General features: G+C 34.5%; 1 protein-coding gene across 3 annotated transcripts; it reads right to left on the bottom strand.

Moving 5' to 3' along the window:
* Positions 1-1,021: 1,021 nt before the first annotated feature.
* On the bottom strand, positions 1,022-16,961 carry LOC108757622 (uncharacterized). Of its 3 annotated transcripts, XM_018502086.1 has the most exons (9): positions 16,946-16,961; positions 16,681-16,826; positions 12,511-12,704; positions 9,970-10,070; positions 9,233-9,384; positions 7,042-7,290; positions 3,397-3,889; positions 2,033-2,548; positions 1,022-1,514 (listed from the first exon to the last, which is right to left on the bottom strand). In XM_018502086.1, exons 3-9 carry the CDS (start codon positions 12,593-12,595, stop codon positions 1,077-1,079), a joined length of 2,034 nt encoding a protein of 677 aa, XP_018357588.1. In that variant the 5' UTR covers positions 12,596-12,704; positions 16,681-16,826; positions 16,946-16,961; the 3' UTR covers positions 1,022-1,076. The 3 variants fall into 3 exon arrangements, with proteins under 3 accessions (XP_018357588.1, XP_018357587.1, XP_018357589.1); XM_018502085.1 differs by lacking the exon at positions 16,946-16,961 and having other exon boundaries at positions 16,681-16,835; XM_018502087.1 differs by lacking the exons at positions 12,511-12,704; positions 16,681-16,826; positions 16,946-16,961 and adding an exon at positions 10,611-10,747.
* Positions 16,962-17,886: the final 925 nt, after the last annotated feature.

Below are 17,886 nucleotides of genomic sequence, written 5' to 3'. Positions count from 1 at the left end.
CCCCCTCTCCCCACTTACTCAAATCTTAATGAAAAAATTATGGAATAATGCGCTATTTATGCGCTACCTATATACGTAAAAAAAATTTTTGCGCTCTCATTCCGTTTATTTTCCAAATTTTTTATTCCATATTTTATTTTCCAATTTTTCGTGTACTAAATCTATTTAAAACTTTACTTTGCAATGCACTTCTTCTTTAATACATACCTGTTATTAGATATAAATCTAAACATTACCTGTAATCTCACTTTTTATTGAAAAATAATATTTGGACCAAAATATCTCTACAGGACTAAAGGAATCCGAATTTATGATACGACAAAAACGGAGTATTAAAATCTTAACCTTACATTCATAAAAATAAAGTGAATAAACTTACCTTATATAAAGAATTCTCCAAGAATTCTTGGATTAAAATGAGATTATATAATTTGCACTCAACTTTTCCTTACAAGTATCCCGTACGTAACTCGCTTTCTTTCTGAATCGTTTCGAAAAGCACAATCAGGATCTTGCGCGTTCTCGCACGGGAGAGGACAAAAGAGAACTGATAATAGACGGATTAAAAATGTTACTGTCATCTTTCATTCAATGAATAAACGAAATGTTGTATTGAATATGTCACTTATTAATATTACAGATTTTTATGTTAATACATTTACTGTAACTATTTTTAAGTGTAAATTACATTTTATTCCGAGTATTATATTAACATACAAGTACTTTAAAGGAGCATTTACCTTTTGTGTTAAATTAACACATGGTAATAATTATTTTAACTGAAGTTGGAATGGAAAATTTGTAATAAAAAATTTGTTTATTTTGTGTGTCAAAGTTTATGATTATTTTAAAACTTACTTTTAACCTTTCCTATTATAGAATATAAACTTGACTTTAAGACGTGTAGATTAATTGAAACAATTGTGTCAAAAACACTCAAAATAATATTTTATTTTTAATTGAAACAAATTTAACTTTTAGTTCACCAATGTAAGTATCTATTATTTTTTAAATTCAATATCTTCAATCGTTTCCAATTGCCGCTCGGGAAACGTAAAACCCCTGTACGCACGACCTCACTGTTTCCCGTTTTGTAAGAGCTTTTTGTCAGAGGATCCGATTCGCAAGCATTTAATTGTCAGGACGACTATTGTAACAACGGCTCCGATGAAGGACACGCTACCGAAGACCGCTAACACCGCGAACCAATTCTTAAATGTGCCGATTCTGCTGTCGCAATCGTAACTATCGGTATCGTTGAGATTGAGAGCCGACAGGTTGACTGGTCTGAGGGAGATCGATTTGTATTTGTGCTTCGCAACGATAGAATTCCGCTCTTTCCTGATGAATCGATAGGATATAGCATAAGTGAATTCCTGCCCATTGTGGGACCCCTTGGCGCTGTAGTACTGGATCAATAGTTCGTTTCCGGTAGACGTCAAAGGTATTTGGATATTGTTGATGTCCCAATGAGACGCATCACAATACGACCATATTAAAAAGCTGTTATTTACCTGCGAATTCATAGAATGTAACTGTTTCGTAGAAAAAAAGGAAAAAATACATCGACAGAAAAAATATAATTTTAATCTTTGAGTCGAGTGTGAAAAATTTTCGAATTTCTCTTTGTCATTTTTCCTTCATCAATTTTCATATATTTTCAGTAATTAAAATTTATTTAAAATTAATAATTAAAATTTATGTACTCTCTGTAAACGGAATATATCAATTTAAATGTAAAATTATATAACTTAAATTATGTGTGTTACTGTTGTCTCAAGATAATAAGGTAATTTTATTTAATTTATAAGGGAGGAAGATACGAATTATTGATTCAATCTTAATATTGTTTTTTTTTTCTTGCATATAAGGTTGAAATAAGAGAATATTGTTTATATGTCAAGAGAATATTTTTTGCTTATGCGTCAAAAGAATATTTTTTGTCTCGTTATCAGAAATCCTTTCTAAGAGGGCGAGTTCCGAGAAGCTATTATAGAAATCAATTAAAAAATATGATAGAGATTACGCTTACTTGCGCTCCGTTATAGACAGTGATTTCGTTGCTCGGACAAGAGTTTAAAGTGAAATTTCGCCTCCCCGTCTCCGGTTTCTCGTGTTCGGGCTCATTTCTGAGAATCTTTATATAGATCGAAACCTTCTCAGTGGTTCTACCGAGGAATTTGTAAGTGCACAAGGTATCCGGGGGATACCAGCTTTGCGGGGATCTAATGTTCTCCCTGTTATTCCGTGGCTGCCCGGTGCTCCTATATGCGAATTCGCATCTCGTGCGTCTCACCTCTTGTGAAACGCGTTCCTCTTGAAGGGTCACCTGGAAACCATCGTGGGTCACGGTGCCATCCTCGCGAGAGACGAACTCCAGAATCACGTTTTTCCCGCTCGAGTAGATGCGCGGGACTCGGCCGCTACCACAGAACCTCGAGATTTCCAAGATCTTCCCGTTCACATTTTCCAGAAGTGCGAGATAGTCGCCGCTGCCGCATGTATTTGCCAACGATCGATTTTCCCTGAGATATTTGGGTTCCGGTGCCTTAATAAATTATACGGGACATTATCGATTTAAGTGAACAAATATACTTGTTCAGAAATACTTTAATAGATCTAATTAAGTTTCGTCAAATGAAAACATGGATTTCGTCGTGTGTAGTTATTTAAATTTTCATATTTTAATGGACAAAATAGTGTCAGTTTTATGTCAGAAGAGTCTAGTATTTGAAAATATTAATAAAAAAATAGGATTTTAAAATTGCTGTATATATATATATTATCTTAAGGTTCTTATTCACTCACTCTTAAATTACGACGTCAGAAGCGAAAAAATAAAAATTTTGTAAATTATATTTGAATAGAAATATTTTTCAATAAAACAACATTTGCAACTGATAGAATAGACTTATAAAATATACGAAAATTATCTTTTTATTTGTATAATTAGGAAGAAATTAAATCATATTTATTTTGTTTTTGGTTATACATAATTCATTTCCATATGTACGTTTATTTATTAATTAACAAAACAAAAAAAAGAGTTTTCGGTATATTTTACAAGTCTTTATGTATATTTTTTCGTTTCTGACGTCAGTATCTGAGTCGTATCTTAGATATTAGTGGTGAATGAACAGGAGCCTTAAATAGCAATAAGAGTTTCATGATTATACATATATGTATACTTAATAATTAAAATAATATTTTAAAATAGTAATTGAAATAATCCTTTAAAATGCTAATTAAACACTTAGAGTAAGTAAAGCAATTTCGTCAACTGAAAAAATGCATATGTGTTATTTTAAGCAAAGCAATTATATTAGCAAATTAGCAAAAAGAATTCATTGATCTTCCACTAATGCGTTTTTCTTTAAGCTTAAACGAACTACATACCGTCGCTCTATTGATCGTTTCGCTCAGCCTTTCAGAATCGCTATTGAAATAATGATTCGGAACGACCCCTCGATGGTTCTTTCTCGTTATCTTCGAACGTATTGATTTTATGCGAAACTTCGGCTCATTTGTGTCAGACTTAAGCGGCAGTTCTTTGTGACGATGTTGCTCTCCCCTGTACTGCTGTATCGCCTTTTTCTTGTAATGCCTGAGCCTCGCTAATTGTCCATTCGTTTCCGTGGTGTGTTTCATCGCAGGAATCCGACTACTGTACTCGTTCCTCGACCAATCGTCCCTGATAATAGATTCATCCGCTTCGATGAAACTCTGACCCTTCGCGACCGACGATCCCTTTTCCCTGGAGTCGAAGGAGTCCTCGCAATTCTCCGTCTGGCAGCTCTCCTGATCGGTGTAGTTCATCAAATCGAAAAGGTCCTCAGGCTGACCGCCTATCCTGAAGCGATCAGCGTTCGACTCCAAGGCTATCCTACATCTGAATTCAGCAATCACATGGAAAGAATGGTTCTGCTGAAATATCTAAAAGGTAGCTAGATATAAGTTTGAAAATAATTTTGCTAACCTATCAAAATAATTATATAGTTCAATGGTCGGAATTAGTTGCTCATTTTGGGCCGATTCCCGAAGCGACACCCATTGTTTCCCAACTATCGCTCGTCGCTCGCCGATCACACGACTGGCGCTATGCGTGTGATAGTTACATGTGATAATGCAACTGTTACGTCCGGGAGGACTCACAATTTCCTCGTTTCGTGCATACTTAACAGAGTGATTGTTAAGGCAGGGCCCGAGGAGAAAAATGCGGAGAGTTAACGGTCACCGATCGGCGAGCGTGACAAAATGTAGGAAATATGTCATTGAAAGCCTTCCCAACTATTTTAGGAATGCGACAAAAAACATAGGTACCCAGGATCACCCGACCTACAATAATAAAACTTATGACAGAGTTACAAACCCTGTCGAGAAAGTTCAGTTCAGTTTTAATAAATAAAATATATCTAAATGCAGATCGGGAATCCTGAGTGAGTGGAAGGGCGCATTCCAAACATGTGACAACGCGTTGAAGAGCGTTCTTTCGTTGACGACAGGAAGCAATAAAATGGAAATGGGATGACAGGGTTAGTTTTTAATTTTTTTTTGCTGATGGTCATAAAGGTTGAAGGAAACACTGTTTAGACGAGAGAACGCATTCAATAGAAATAAGAAAAAAAAGGGGGGAAATGCGAGCTTTCAAATTGTCGTGGCCGGATCGTTCGGAGGAGGCGATGAGCAAAATACTCTCTCTCTTCGTAAAGGAAATCTAAAACTAAACTCGCCAATGGATGACCGTAGACCAGAAAACCTAGAGAAGGTGATTACGTATCACCAATAAGTTCTCAAGGGGTTGAAGCTTGGATTGCGGGCGGAGTAAATTTTGAAAATAGTTCGCCAGTAAGAATATGAAATACAAATTTCTATCAAAAACAGAAAAATCCCTCCAACCCGAATCCCCGATTTTTCCCACTTAACACTTCTCATCAGAGAACCACCCTCCAAGTCTCCCTATATAAACCGTGACACAACGAGACTTGCTCTCATTTATTTCCTCATTATTTTCTGTCCATATTCTGTGTCCGGTTCTGCTACTCAGTCAGTCAATCATATATACGATTTCATCATGTATACAAAGTTTTATACGTTAAATAGTTTCTGCTTCATAAAAATTTTAGAGTCTGTGCGCGACCTTTTAGTCGAGTGATGAACCTCACTCTTTGGGATCCGACATCTGATGCGAACATTCCTACAGCAGAAAATTGTAAAGGGTCCTCTACATAGAAGTCGTAGATGGCCGTGGAGTCTTAAGTCGTAGGAAACCAACCAATCACAAATAAGGAGAATACTCGATTGGAATTGGTCAGTTTCCTACGACTTAAGACTCCACGACCGTCTACAACTTCTACGTAGAGGACCCTTAAGTCTCATGGATTATCATTTATTTGTCCCGAAATTAAACTAATTCGCTAAAGAGTAAATAATTCACTAGTTCAAATACATAAAGTTCTTTTAAATGTCATTAAAATCAACGGAATTGACGGAACAGACAAATTCCCGTGGACTACCGAACCTATTCCCGAGAGGACTTTTACGATTGAGCCCCATTACTTTGATACACAAGAAATCCGGCGTGCAATTGCCGCTCTTCCTCCTCATTCTAGTATTCTGGTATTTATTCCGAATTCCGCCTATACATATTTAATACCGGTGGAATTCTTTTTCCTCTTCCCTCCTTCCTCCGCTACTATACGCGAAATATAAAAGAAAAACACAAAACCATATATTCTCGCTCTGAGTTTCATCCTCTAACAATTCACACACATAAAACGAACCTTTATGATCCGAGAAAATTGTAATTACCATTTTCTTCCTCATCGCGACAACAAATTTTTTATTTGTATTTTTTTTGTAACCAGCGTTAATTCATAGTGATAATCTTAGTTGTAATGATAATCTTTATAATAATCCTAATTTATAATAATAATTTTATCTATGCGTGATCTTTTTCATTTTTTTATTTGTAACCTGTTACTATTAATAATGATTAGTTTTAATAAATAATGTTAAGAAGTTTACATCTCTCTCTCATTCTCTATTTGTAAAACCCTGAGACCTCGTAGTTCGTAAGCCTTGCCTTTTCAGGGATCGCACGTGGTCCAGTCCCGGTGTTAAAAAGAATAGATTCCTTGACTTTAAATTTGGGTCAACGATCGCACCGTTCATAGGAAATAGGCATTAAAGCGTCCTTACGGGACGTTGACCCATATTCCGAAGCGAGCACAAAAGGGTGCGTTCGACTCGCGGTACTCGTCCGTGCGGATACCTGCGAGACGAGAGTCTGACCGTCCCTCCCAACTATTCTCTCCATTTCCGCATCTTTCTCTCCAATAAGACAAATTAATCTTATTTCCAAGGGCTTGGACGTAACACAACGTTTCATAATATTACGTATAAAAATACAAGCAAAGTATAATAGTGTACTTCTGAATATTATTTCCTTCTTTTTAGTATAATATTTGTGTTTAATTAAATATTTGGTATTAGAATATTTTACTCTCGAGCCGTTTATTATCTTCTTTGATATTTTTTTAGTGGAATAGACTCTTCAATGCTTAAATAACATGTTATAGTTCAAGCTGGTTGCTAAAATGTCAAAACTTTTTGCAGCATTATTCATCATGCTTAAGTTTTTTACACAACTACTTTGATGGTTCAACAAAATTATTTTTAGATTTTTATCTATCTGAATTTTTAGATACTTTAGTAAAATCGTTCTTTCCATGCAACGCGATCCATACAGCAATAGTTAGTAATTTAAAACTTTGAAATTGAGAGAATTTTATCTCTCGGCGTTTTATTCTCGGAAAACATGTTTCAAATCAAATTAGCTCGATAAGTTTCGCCAGAAAATTGAGAGAACGACTCTACCCGTTCGATATTTAACGTATAATTAGTGATAAAGCGTAAGAAAACAAAATTTGCAGCAAGCAGAGTTTGCGGGTTCGAAGAGAAGGTTTGTGTTATCTTGGTGAACTGTTCGTTCGAAACTTCGGCGAGTTTGAGCTTAATGGTCTCAAAGTCTATTATGCGCACCTAATCCCACGTGGATAAACGCTGGGATAACCCGGCGAGGTCAGTCTGCAGGACCTGTGCTTGTTGTGAACGGTGCACTCCACAGGACACGTTGGTGACGTAGACGCGGAATAGCCACGATGACGCTCGATCGCCAGGCGCATTGGCAGAATGGAGAATTGGGCGGAAAAAATGACCGGATTCGCCGAGGCGAATTGCTTGTCCGACATCAGGGTGATTGTTAGATCAGGACCGCGACGTAGAAATAGCCTATGGAATCGCAAACAAGATTTTAGATGCTTTCCAGCAAAACACATATGATACAGTGTAACACAGTAAATTCTTGTTTGCCAGGGTTAAACAAATATAATTGATACACTTAATACTTTTAATTCGCTACATACGAGACTACAATTTACTTTGGAGGTTCGTTCGGGAGGCAGATTGAGTTTTCTAGACACAACACTTATTATAGATAATAATAGAATTATTTTCGATATATATCGCAAGAAGACTTTTTCTGGTAGGTTCCTTAATTTTTACTTTAATCATCCTCTTTGTCATAAGAAAGGTACAATCATCAGTTCCATGGACAAAATTTTCTTATTATCACACCCATGGTACAACAACAAAATTTAATAGAAGCTATTCATATTTTCCTGGACAATTGTTATCCTTTATCTTTCATTTTTTCTACAATTGAACAAAGACTAAAATTCCATATCCACAATAAACATATTACACATAATTTACAAGTGAAAGATAAATATTTCACTATTCCTTACGTTAAGTTTATTTCAGAGAGCTTTCTTCCGATTTCTAGCATGTTCCATTGTAAATTAACTTTTACCATCCCTAACACTTTAAAAGGTCTTATCAGGAGGGGAAAGGATAAGTTGGAATTTTTATCCAACCAAAATGTTGTATATAAGATCTCGTGTGATGACTGTGAAGCGAGTTATGTTGGTCAGACAAAGAGAAGATTGAGTACAAGGTTACATAAACATAAATCTGACATTAGGAAGAATATAGGTTCTCCCACTGTCATAACTGATCATTGCGTCAATTTTGACCATAACTTTAGATGGAACGATGTGAGAATTTTAGATTGCGAATCTTCGTATAATAAGAGATTGGTGTCTGAAATGATTCACATCAAAAGACAAAAACAGGGTCTAAATAAAATGAATGATACAGAATCATTGCCCGAGTCTTATTCGCAAATTATACAATCTCTTTCTCCTTCTTAACTGCTTTTCTTGTTACTTCCCTTCTTCCCAATTTCTTTTCCCTCTACTTTACTTCTCCCTCTCTTATTTACTCCTTCCTTCGGCGTTTCCACTTCAACCTGCTTACCAAAGATTGTCTTACTCACATTGTCTCTGAACACACTAGAGAGATGACCATCCCACTCTCATCGCGTTGTTTGATAATTTGATATTTTTATATTATATTGGCATATGTTCTATAAGGTATATATCTAATGTTATTTTAACTATTACACAATTCATTTTGATATATTTTAGTTTGTAATTACAATAGACAATTTTATTTTATACTGACATATGATCTGTAATGTTTGTTTGTCTTTTTCATTATTTATTTTAATTGTTACAAATTGTTATTTTTTATTAATTTTCTTTGTTATTCACACATTAATTTATATTTTTTAAATAATAATTTTATATACGTTTCAATAGATACAATTTCGTTCTAATCTGCATACTATGTCCATGAAGTTTCATATTTTTACTGACTACGACCATTGTACAAGCTTCATGTTACACTGGGCGTGATTTTTTTATTATATGAATACTGCGAGTCTTATAAGTTTTGCGATTGAGAGTGAATTATAATTTTTATATTCTAACTTTTTTAAATATTTTCACCGCTTTACTTTTATATTATAACATTGATAATGATCCAACAGGGATCGAAACGTCTGTTTTTGTTTTGTTTATGTTTTATTGTTTATTGCCGGCAAATTAAAGTTTATATTATAACGAAATGACATGTTTTTATTCTGTGACTTAATAATTTCAATTTTATAACGACTAAATTTTAGGTTCGTAGCCCTTTTTTGTTCTGTTCTATTTTAAACAAATATATTAAATGGCCACTGTATCTCTTGTTGGAAAGCACCATTTTTTTAGCTAAAAACCTGGGAGTTGATGGGATTCATATGATTTACGAAAAAGAAATAGATACTTACCTCGTAGCATTTCCAGTCACACGGCCGCAATATCGACCTGTTATTTCGTCGTCAGAATCGTCGGCATTGTCTGAGAATTGAAAATATGCTCCTTCGCAACGGGCCTCTTTCAAAAAGCCTACCTGCAGTCTCCTGACTTTTACTTCGATCACCTACAATAAGTCCACATATTATTTGATTATTAATTGAACATCTATTTTTTATTAATTACTATTTAAACGCCTTTTCCTTATATCAAATCCGGCATTCTTTTTCCAATGCTTTTATGCAATTCTTTTTCTACTGCTCATTACTTTTTTATCAATAAAGATACATATATTTGCTTGGTCATTATGTTCTTTAATCTTTAGAGAGAGAGAGAGAGAAGAGAATCTATTTTCACACACACATAAATTTTACAATTTTTTCTTTGAATACGATTTGTTATATAAATCATTATTTTATTATATTCTTTGTCTAAAAATATGCCTCTGTTTCAGCGTCACTATAGTGATTTCCCGTCCTGTAAAGGTTAATGTTTGTCGTTTCGATTAAAAAAAAATTTGCAATATATTCATTACGAAAATTATAAGCAATGAATCGGATGTCTAGTATGTTATTGTCGTAGTGCAGCGTTTAAGAATTAAAGTACTCTAATTGTCTGTCTCTCTTTAACTTTTATTTGCTTATTTATCGCGTTTATCTTTTATTACCAAGTAATTCGTTAAGTATAATCAAATGCAAACAATTGTGTTAACCTGCGGATCCTTGAGTGGTGCTCTGATTCGCACGATGCAACGACCCATTCTTCCTGTCCAGCGAATCCAGCCGACTGAATTTCTGATGGTACGGTTGCATCCTATTGTAACGTAAAAAATGTATCGTCCCAACAAAAAAAATAACGCGCCACAGATACCTTGTATTTACAGCAAATCAAACGCGAGTGCGTAATGAAAAAAAAATTGTGAAAATCTCATCTGAAAAAACATGCACATTCCAAAATGCAGAATGCACCGATTAAATAGTTATATATTTCTCACTTTCCTTTGTTTTATCACATATAAAAACGCGTTCGTTTAAACTGTATGTAATAATATAGAATATCTGCAAGTAATATTTTGAACAAAATAAAATTCCGATATTACGTGTTCGGGACTACTCCAAATAATATTTCGTTCAAATAATATTACTTCCTGTTTCTTTGGCCCTTCCGCCAAGATTCCCTCGAGATTTTACAAAATTGATTTCTCCGGGCAAATTATTTCACAGGAAAGGACGAGAAACGGTTATCGAAATGCCGCCGGTATTCGCCGATGAAAACACGACCTTATTTATTTAACGACCCTCACCCTTCAACGGACTAATGAAATTACTCAGAGTTTACTGACTAATTAATTACCATAGATGTAAGCAATCTCGCTGAACTGAGGCGTCGTTTGCCAATATCGTGTTTCGTCCCGTGCACTTCTGCTTCCCGACTCGGGCTATATTTGTCACCTTAATTATATCATGCATGCACGCGTGCGTGTACACGCATGAAACGTCTGTGTTCGTGCAATGCTACTGTTCAACTGATTAATTGATACTGTTTAACAATATTCCCGTGAACATCTTTTATATAAATTATGCTAAATATTTGATTAAATTTTAGTTATTAGAAATTAATCTTAAATACAGCAAAAATTTAATTATTTTACGGTAAACGAACTTTAATAAATAAGATAAAATAGTAGCATATATTACATTTCGTTTATATAAATGTACTGAATTTTTTCATGTATTTTTATATATCCTTCTTTTCCCTTGTTCTTTATGTAACTTGAAAAATGTGCTGCACTCTTTTACTTCTTAAGAAGTATATATTTAGTATCTTTCATTGATGTTAGCAGCTAGTGCATAGTATAGAACCGCCGCAGGCCGTCCGTATCACAGACGCGTGACAATGCATACGATTAATTACAGCAAGTATCCTCGGGCGGTATGCTTTTCTGCGTAATGATTTTCTCGTTACAAGGAATATGAATAGTCATCGACTAACGACTCTTTTGACATCAAATACAGGGAAAACATGTCAGATATTTTGTAATTTTTACAAAATTGGAATATTTATTTTAAATTTAACGCGTTTTGCGTGTCCCAAACGGTCCATTTAAATTTTCGTGTTAATTTAACACAAGATAAATATGTTAGACAGCAATACAAATATTAGATAAAAATTCACATAAAAATTTAAAAATATTTAAAAATTGTGGAAACATATTTCTTCGGTGAAATTAACATTTATAATGTTAAATTTTGATACGTATATTCATGTTTTATTTATTTATCTTAGAATTTATATTTTAAAATTACATTATTTTTATTTGTTCAATTATTCATAAATTATGTTATTTTAACACTAAGAAATGTTAAAAATTAATTTAACACAAAATATTTAAATAAAATACAGTAGCATTATATAATAAATTGATACTCGGATGTGCAGTTAAAAATTCAATAAAAAGTTTTTAATGTGTATTTTTTCATTTATATATTTATATATTTCATAGATATATTTCGGGAAATTAAATGTTATAGATATATGGCATTTATTTCCCCGAAATATTTCCCGAAAAATTTCCATGTAATCGTGATTTTTATGTAAGTATTTGTTTCATTTGATGTAAGGACGAAACACGTTTAATCTCTTACTGCACTCATCAGCAATTTTAACGGTAGCATTAAATACGTTGTCCCTCGATCTAGGTGAATGTTATTCCATTACAAAGGTGATCAACGTTCTTTCTCGATAGAGTTTCACCCCTCGCACTTCATTAAGCTACGCAATTTCATTCTCGTAAAGGCTTCTCTCGAAATTGCAGTTTCTCTTCAATCGAATTATTTGCGAATTGCTCGAACAGATTTATCCCGATACAAACAATGTAGTATATAAATTATTCAAAAAGAGAGAAATATAATATCTATAAATATAATATTATAAAAAAACCATATTTACATATTTAATTCTCCGTCTGCAATTTGGATCCTTTAACACAAATGATAAAACCTTTATGTTTGATAAAAATTGAAAGAGCAAAAATGAGGAAAAAATGGAAATTTATTTAAAATGTATAACAATAAGAGAACCTCCGTCCTTTATTTTGGAGAAATTTGAGAATATTTCGTGCCAAGAAAAGGCCCAGATTTTAGACGGAAAGTTAAGAAAGTTAAAATTACCTTCAAATAACTCGATAATAACCGATAATAATGACTTGTTTGCAGCTAATTAACCAACGTACTCAATTGCGTTATCAACGAACCTCTGATCTCCACGGAAGCCCATAAAGGATCATTGAGCGACAGGATCAGCAGCGAAAGCAGAAACAAAGCAGTTTCCGATCTCATCTTCGCCGCGGTGTATTATAAGGCCATTTTACGCGCTTTCAAACATCTCTTCTCGTCGTAGAATCTTACCAAGGCAGCCAACTCGTAGAAGTCTAAGAGGTAAGATTATCTGTGAAAAAGTCACAGACTTATTTCACGACCATCTCCACGGTCATTAACTCGTTAGTTATCTCTAAATATTAGATTAGACTTCATTAGTTTAGTAACATTTAGTTTAGTCAATGGATCTAAATTTAACACTCGCGACTAAAGACACTAAAGACATTGGCTGACACCAAAGAGACTTGAGAGTTTGCAGTTTCGCGAAAAATTGATTTGATCTTTCCCCTTTTTTAATTCGCCTGCTCATTCAAGATTCTCTCGGCGTATCTTTTCTTATGGGAGGAGACGAATGGCGTAAAAATAAAAGACGGGATAAAGTTGAAGGATGGTGGATAAGCGGAAAGTATAGGAACGAGGGATATACATGTAAGCCTTGTAACTTTAGGAGACGCGACGAAAAATTTCAAAGTTGTTTGAGCCAGCTTGGGGAGAAAGAGAGAGAGAGAGAGAGACAAGCCACGGCCAGTGATCCCTCTCGAAGAAATAGCATCGGTCTTTAAGAACTTTCCAAGATCCTTCTCTCTTTTTCTCCCCAGTGAGCAGCAGCGACCAAACTGTCCGTGGAAAAAAAAACAAAGGATAATCAGGTCTTTTTATCCCGAAGACCCGGAACACCGAGAAGTTCGGAATCCACCGACTATACCTTCTTCTTCGAGCGGAAGTAATCGATTCTCGTCGAAATATATAAGTCGGAATGCGCGAATGTCGAAGGACAAGAAAGGATTGCACGATAAATGAGACGCAACAAGTTGTTGACTTTAACTTCTTTGCGATAATAAGAAAAATAAAATACGATTGTTTTTTGAAGATTATACTTCTCCTTGCGATTAAATAATCTTCTGCAATAAATTTTATTTGAATTTTTTTTTAAATTAGTAAGCTGTAGGTATTCGCGTTTAACATTGTAACCATTTACGATAAAATCTGATAATATGTTAAAATATTTCGTGATGCTAAGCAAACGTTGATAACGCTAATTACAAACAGCAAATGTAATAACTATACTGAGAAAAAAAATTTGTTCAACGAACTAAACACATTTAGTTGTTTGCAGATTTGGTTAACTCAACAACTTTTATTTAATCGAATTCAACCGTAGTTTGTTAAACAGACTACGGTTGAATTCGATTAAATAAAAGTTGTTGAGTTAACCAAATCTGCAAACAACTAAATGTGTTTAGTTCATTGAACAAATTTTTTTTCTCAATGTACGTACAAATTATTTAACATGTTTTCTTTAATATAAAATTTTTGATTGAGCGCAATTGATCATCATCTTGTACAACGATTTCGCGAAACGGTGCACACGGAACGGAGCACACGAAAAGCGCAATAGTAATTCATTTGTGGAAAATAGTTTGAAATGAAACAAACGGAGAATATTACATTTTATCAGACGCGTTCAAAGCACTTCGTGACAACAAACGGTTAGTGCTTCAATGATAAAATTCTTTAACGTGATTGGTCTTGTCCTTAGTTCCTCATTGGATCTAAATGTATTAACCAATCATATTCGAAAATTTTACAACAGTTGCGAAATTACTTTTTCTGCTGAATAATAATAGTAATCGAAGTTGTATAGGATATTTATAAATTATCATCTCATTACGATGTTTACGAGCGATCATTTTAAAGACGCTTGACATCGAATAGATTTTCTGTCGCGCTTTGAATATTCCGCATCTCAATGTAACTCGACCGTCATTCTGGATTCGCAGAAACACAAATCCGTGGATCAAGTAACATCAAGTCATAATACGTCAACTATTCATTAATAATACAGATATTTTACGAGATTTGCAAGATGTATTATGCATGTAATTAGCAGCATTTTCATGAGTGAGTGTTGTGACACGAGGATATATTAAGAGAAAACAGAGATGAGAGGAAAAGACTGGATGAGGAGCCATCGGATGGCGGAACAACCATGGAATAAGTAGTTTTTTGCTTTATATTTTATTATAATTATTTATAATTATCTCTCTCATATACAGTAAAATTATTATTGAAGGTAATAAAGTAATGACATTTAATAAACATTTTATCGCGATATGAACAATTCTTTGTAAATAGATTAGTTCAACAAATTGAAATTATAATTTGCTACATTTAGAGAAAAAGATGTAATAATTGGTAGTAAAATTATAAAGGTGACAGCTATACACAAGTTTAATATGTAGAATTAATGTACATAGTTGAATAAACTGTTTCATAATTGTAACTATTGAACAGTCTATTTAACTATGCATATTAGTTTATTCAACTATATACGGTGCTTCTACTTATTAAATTTGTGCAATTGTAAATTTTATAGTTACCGTCACTATTATACTTTTCTCTGATGTCGCTAAAATATCGTAACTGTGGAGTATCATGTCTTTATCCGCGCATTAGTTATCAATTTTTGTTTTTCTCCTCGATTAGTACATACTTACGTTTCCTGAATGCTTTGCAAACACATATATATTTTGGTCCGTAGATAGCATTAGGCAAATAAATGCACACTGTCGTGCGAGTCGGCCGAACATTGCATCGCGTTGCATGATGCACATATTTCTAATTCTCGATTTGGTCCGAATTTAGCGGCACACGCGCAAAAGCCATTTTCCACCGGAATGGCACACACGGTTCTGGTTATTTTGGGCAATTGTTAAGTGCTGTCGCAGCTACACCGAAAACACATTTACACGCTCGTGTCTCATCAAGCCGTGATTCAGCAGGCTCTTATCTCGCTGCTTTGTCCGCCCCTAATAAATGTAAGCCCGCGCGAGCTAGGCATAATCAGTCTTACCCCCGTAATTACCTAAATCTCGGTATATTTATAACGGTGTTACCCGAGACACCGTTAATTTAGTAGCTATCTCGTATATCGTCGCTACATCTCTCTTTCTTTTTTGTACGCTTTGCAACGTGATCTGTCGGCGCTCTTTAATTTCCTATGTTTTCGATAATTAAATAAGTAAGCTTTCGCTAAGCGGATCAATTTCTCTAAAAGTTAGCATTATTTGAGGGTACGGCGTCGCAATTGCATCAAGTTTTAATTGCAGATGCTCAGAGAAACCCATTAAGCAATTTAATTTCACATTAAAAGGATTAAACTTTGTTTGACGTCGAAATTATGGTCGTGATACGTTGAATGAGATTTTAAACGTGTATTATCATAAAAATATCAGAAATAATAGATATAATAAAAGCGCATTTATGAGAGCATAAAAGAGAGAGAGAGAGAGAGAGAGAGAGAGAGAGAGAGAGAGAGAGTAGTAGTAGTAGTACAAATGTAATTTATAATAATGACAATCATACATAACTGAATTATTATATAATGTATGCATTTTTAACCCTCACGTACATTTTACAATAAGTCATTATTTAAGCTTTAAGTCTGAAGCCGTGAAAAATTAATCACTCACAGCTTAATGTGAGAAGAATAATCGACTATCGGTTAATTTTTTACAGTTTAAGACTTAGGCCCAGTATGTTTGTATATAAAAGTGACGAAAATTAACACGTGACGGCCCATCATGTGTAGTAAAAGACCGTACAAACTTTAAAGCGGCATCTACAATGAGATTTTAAGGTGTAAAACTTAAGCTTTAAGCCTTAAATTGTAAAAAAAATTGACCAGTGAGCTGTTAAACTCAGCCTTAAAGCTTATAGGTAATAACTTATTGTAAAGAGTCCATGACACACAATGTTTTTTCACGGTCTTTTATTACACCTGATAGATTGTTCTGTGTTCATTTTTGTCGCTTTTATAGACATACATTTATATTGTGTTACTTTTATATATACTTCAACACTTTAGAAAGTATTTATAAAGTTGGGTATTTAAAAAAAAGGAAAGGATAGGGACCATGCTAAGCGTGTTCGTGGTATTTCAAAGAAAAGAAATGCACAAGACATAAATGACTCAATTGTGTTTACTAACTAAGCGTTAAATTTACACACATTTGTAAGTGCATATACAAACGAGTATCACGTACCTAATTTGAATCATGAAGATTTGAATCTCTTACGGTATTCTCTGTGCTTTCCTCGTCGGCGAGTGCCACGTGCCCCAGATTGGAGTATAGAACAAGAGCATCTTGCGAATCGATCGAAATCAAATCTAATCGATTACTTCACAGATCTTGCAAATAAAATAATAATTAGTAAATTTCGATGACTAGATTTAATCTAGATATTTGGTACTTGTGACATAGGAAAATAAATCGGTAGTCGTTATTGCTGGTGTCACGTGTCCCGTACCGTACCGCGCGACACCCGAATTCTCTCTGTCGCGGTGGAAAAGCTTTTTCCACGAACGCTTCCAGCGCGACACGTAACGCTTTTTATCGGGGCAGGCACACGTGTCATGCGAGATTATTGGCCTTTGTGAGGAGGCTGACGAATGGTCCACCGCATATGGCGCGTCGCGCACGACTGAGGCCAGATTTCGGTCCAGTAGAATCTCCCTCTGATCCGCGCTTCTCCCCGCGACCACCCCCGTCGCGCCGTGCTCCTGATGCATTACGCAGAATCCACGCATCCCTCGAATATTGTTAACGAGACCCTCTCGCAATAATGTGTTTTATCTCCTGTAGAACATTCGTCACGCACAATTTAGATTTTATACAAACCTTGTAAAGCTGAAAGACAACGGTTGAAGGAATGCTAAAAATTGTTTTGAACAACAACGTGATTGTTATTTATTTTATTGCAATATTACATTGTTATTTCTGACACGTATAGATTGATTCAATTTTTTTTAATTTCAGGATATAAAATTAGCTTTCGCGTAATGCGATCCGTAAATTAAATGAGATATAATTTGGCAAATCTTGCACCTGATCTCATCCTGGATTTTCCTAACGGACAGACGACAGGAAGGATATACGAATATAACCGGCAACCAAACTTGAATGAAACTTTCTAGGAGATTGCTCCCGCGGGACTCGTGACGGAGTCTAATACGCTTTAAGAATATCACAAACGGAAATCGTGAAAGGGGCAATCTCAAAAGGTGCCATTTAATTCGAGGAAAATCTCTGCACTTTCGCCAAGGAATGTAGGAAAAAATTCATGTCTGCAATTTGATAAAGTTCGCTTTAATTTGACTTTCTATTCGCGATCCACTTTTTTTTATTTCCTTTTTCAAAAATGTTAATAAATATACAGAAGTTAATAGGAAAAAAGAAATTCGAGGATTA

This window comes from Trachymyrmex cornetzi, unplaced genomic scaffold (assembly GCF_001594075.2).
Source record: "Trachymyrmex cornetzi isolate Tcor2-1 unplaced genomic scaffold, Tcor1.1 scaffold147, whole genome shotgun sequence".
Taxonomy (NCBI): domain Eukaryota; kingdom Metazoa; phylum Arthropoda; class Insecta; order Hymenoptera; family Formicidae; genus Trachymyrmex; species Trachymyrmex cornetzi.
This window is presented reverse-complemented; position numbering and strand designations above follow the sequence as displayed.

Coding starts and splice junctions, on each gene's coding strand:
- LOC108757622 (XM_018502086.1), bottom strand. CDS start 12,595: ATGAGATCGGAAACTGCTTTGTTTCTGCTTTCGCTGCTGATCCTGTCG. Junction 10,071..12,510: donor GGCTTCCGTGGAGATCAGAG/GTTCGTTGATAA, acceptor ACGTTACAATAG/GATGCAACCGTACCATCAGA. Junction 2,549..3,396: donor AAACGATCAATAGAGCGACG/GTATGTAGTTCG, acceptor TAATTTATTAAG/GCACCGGAACCCAAATATCT.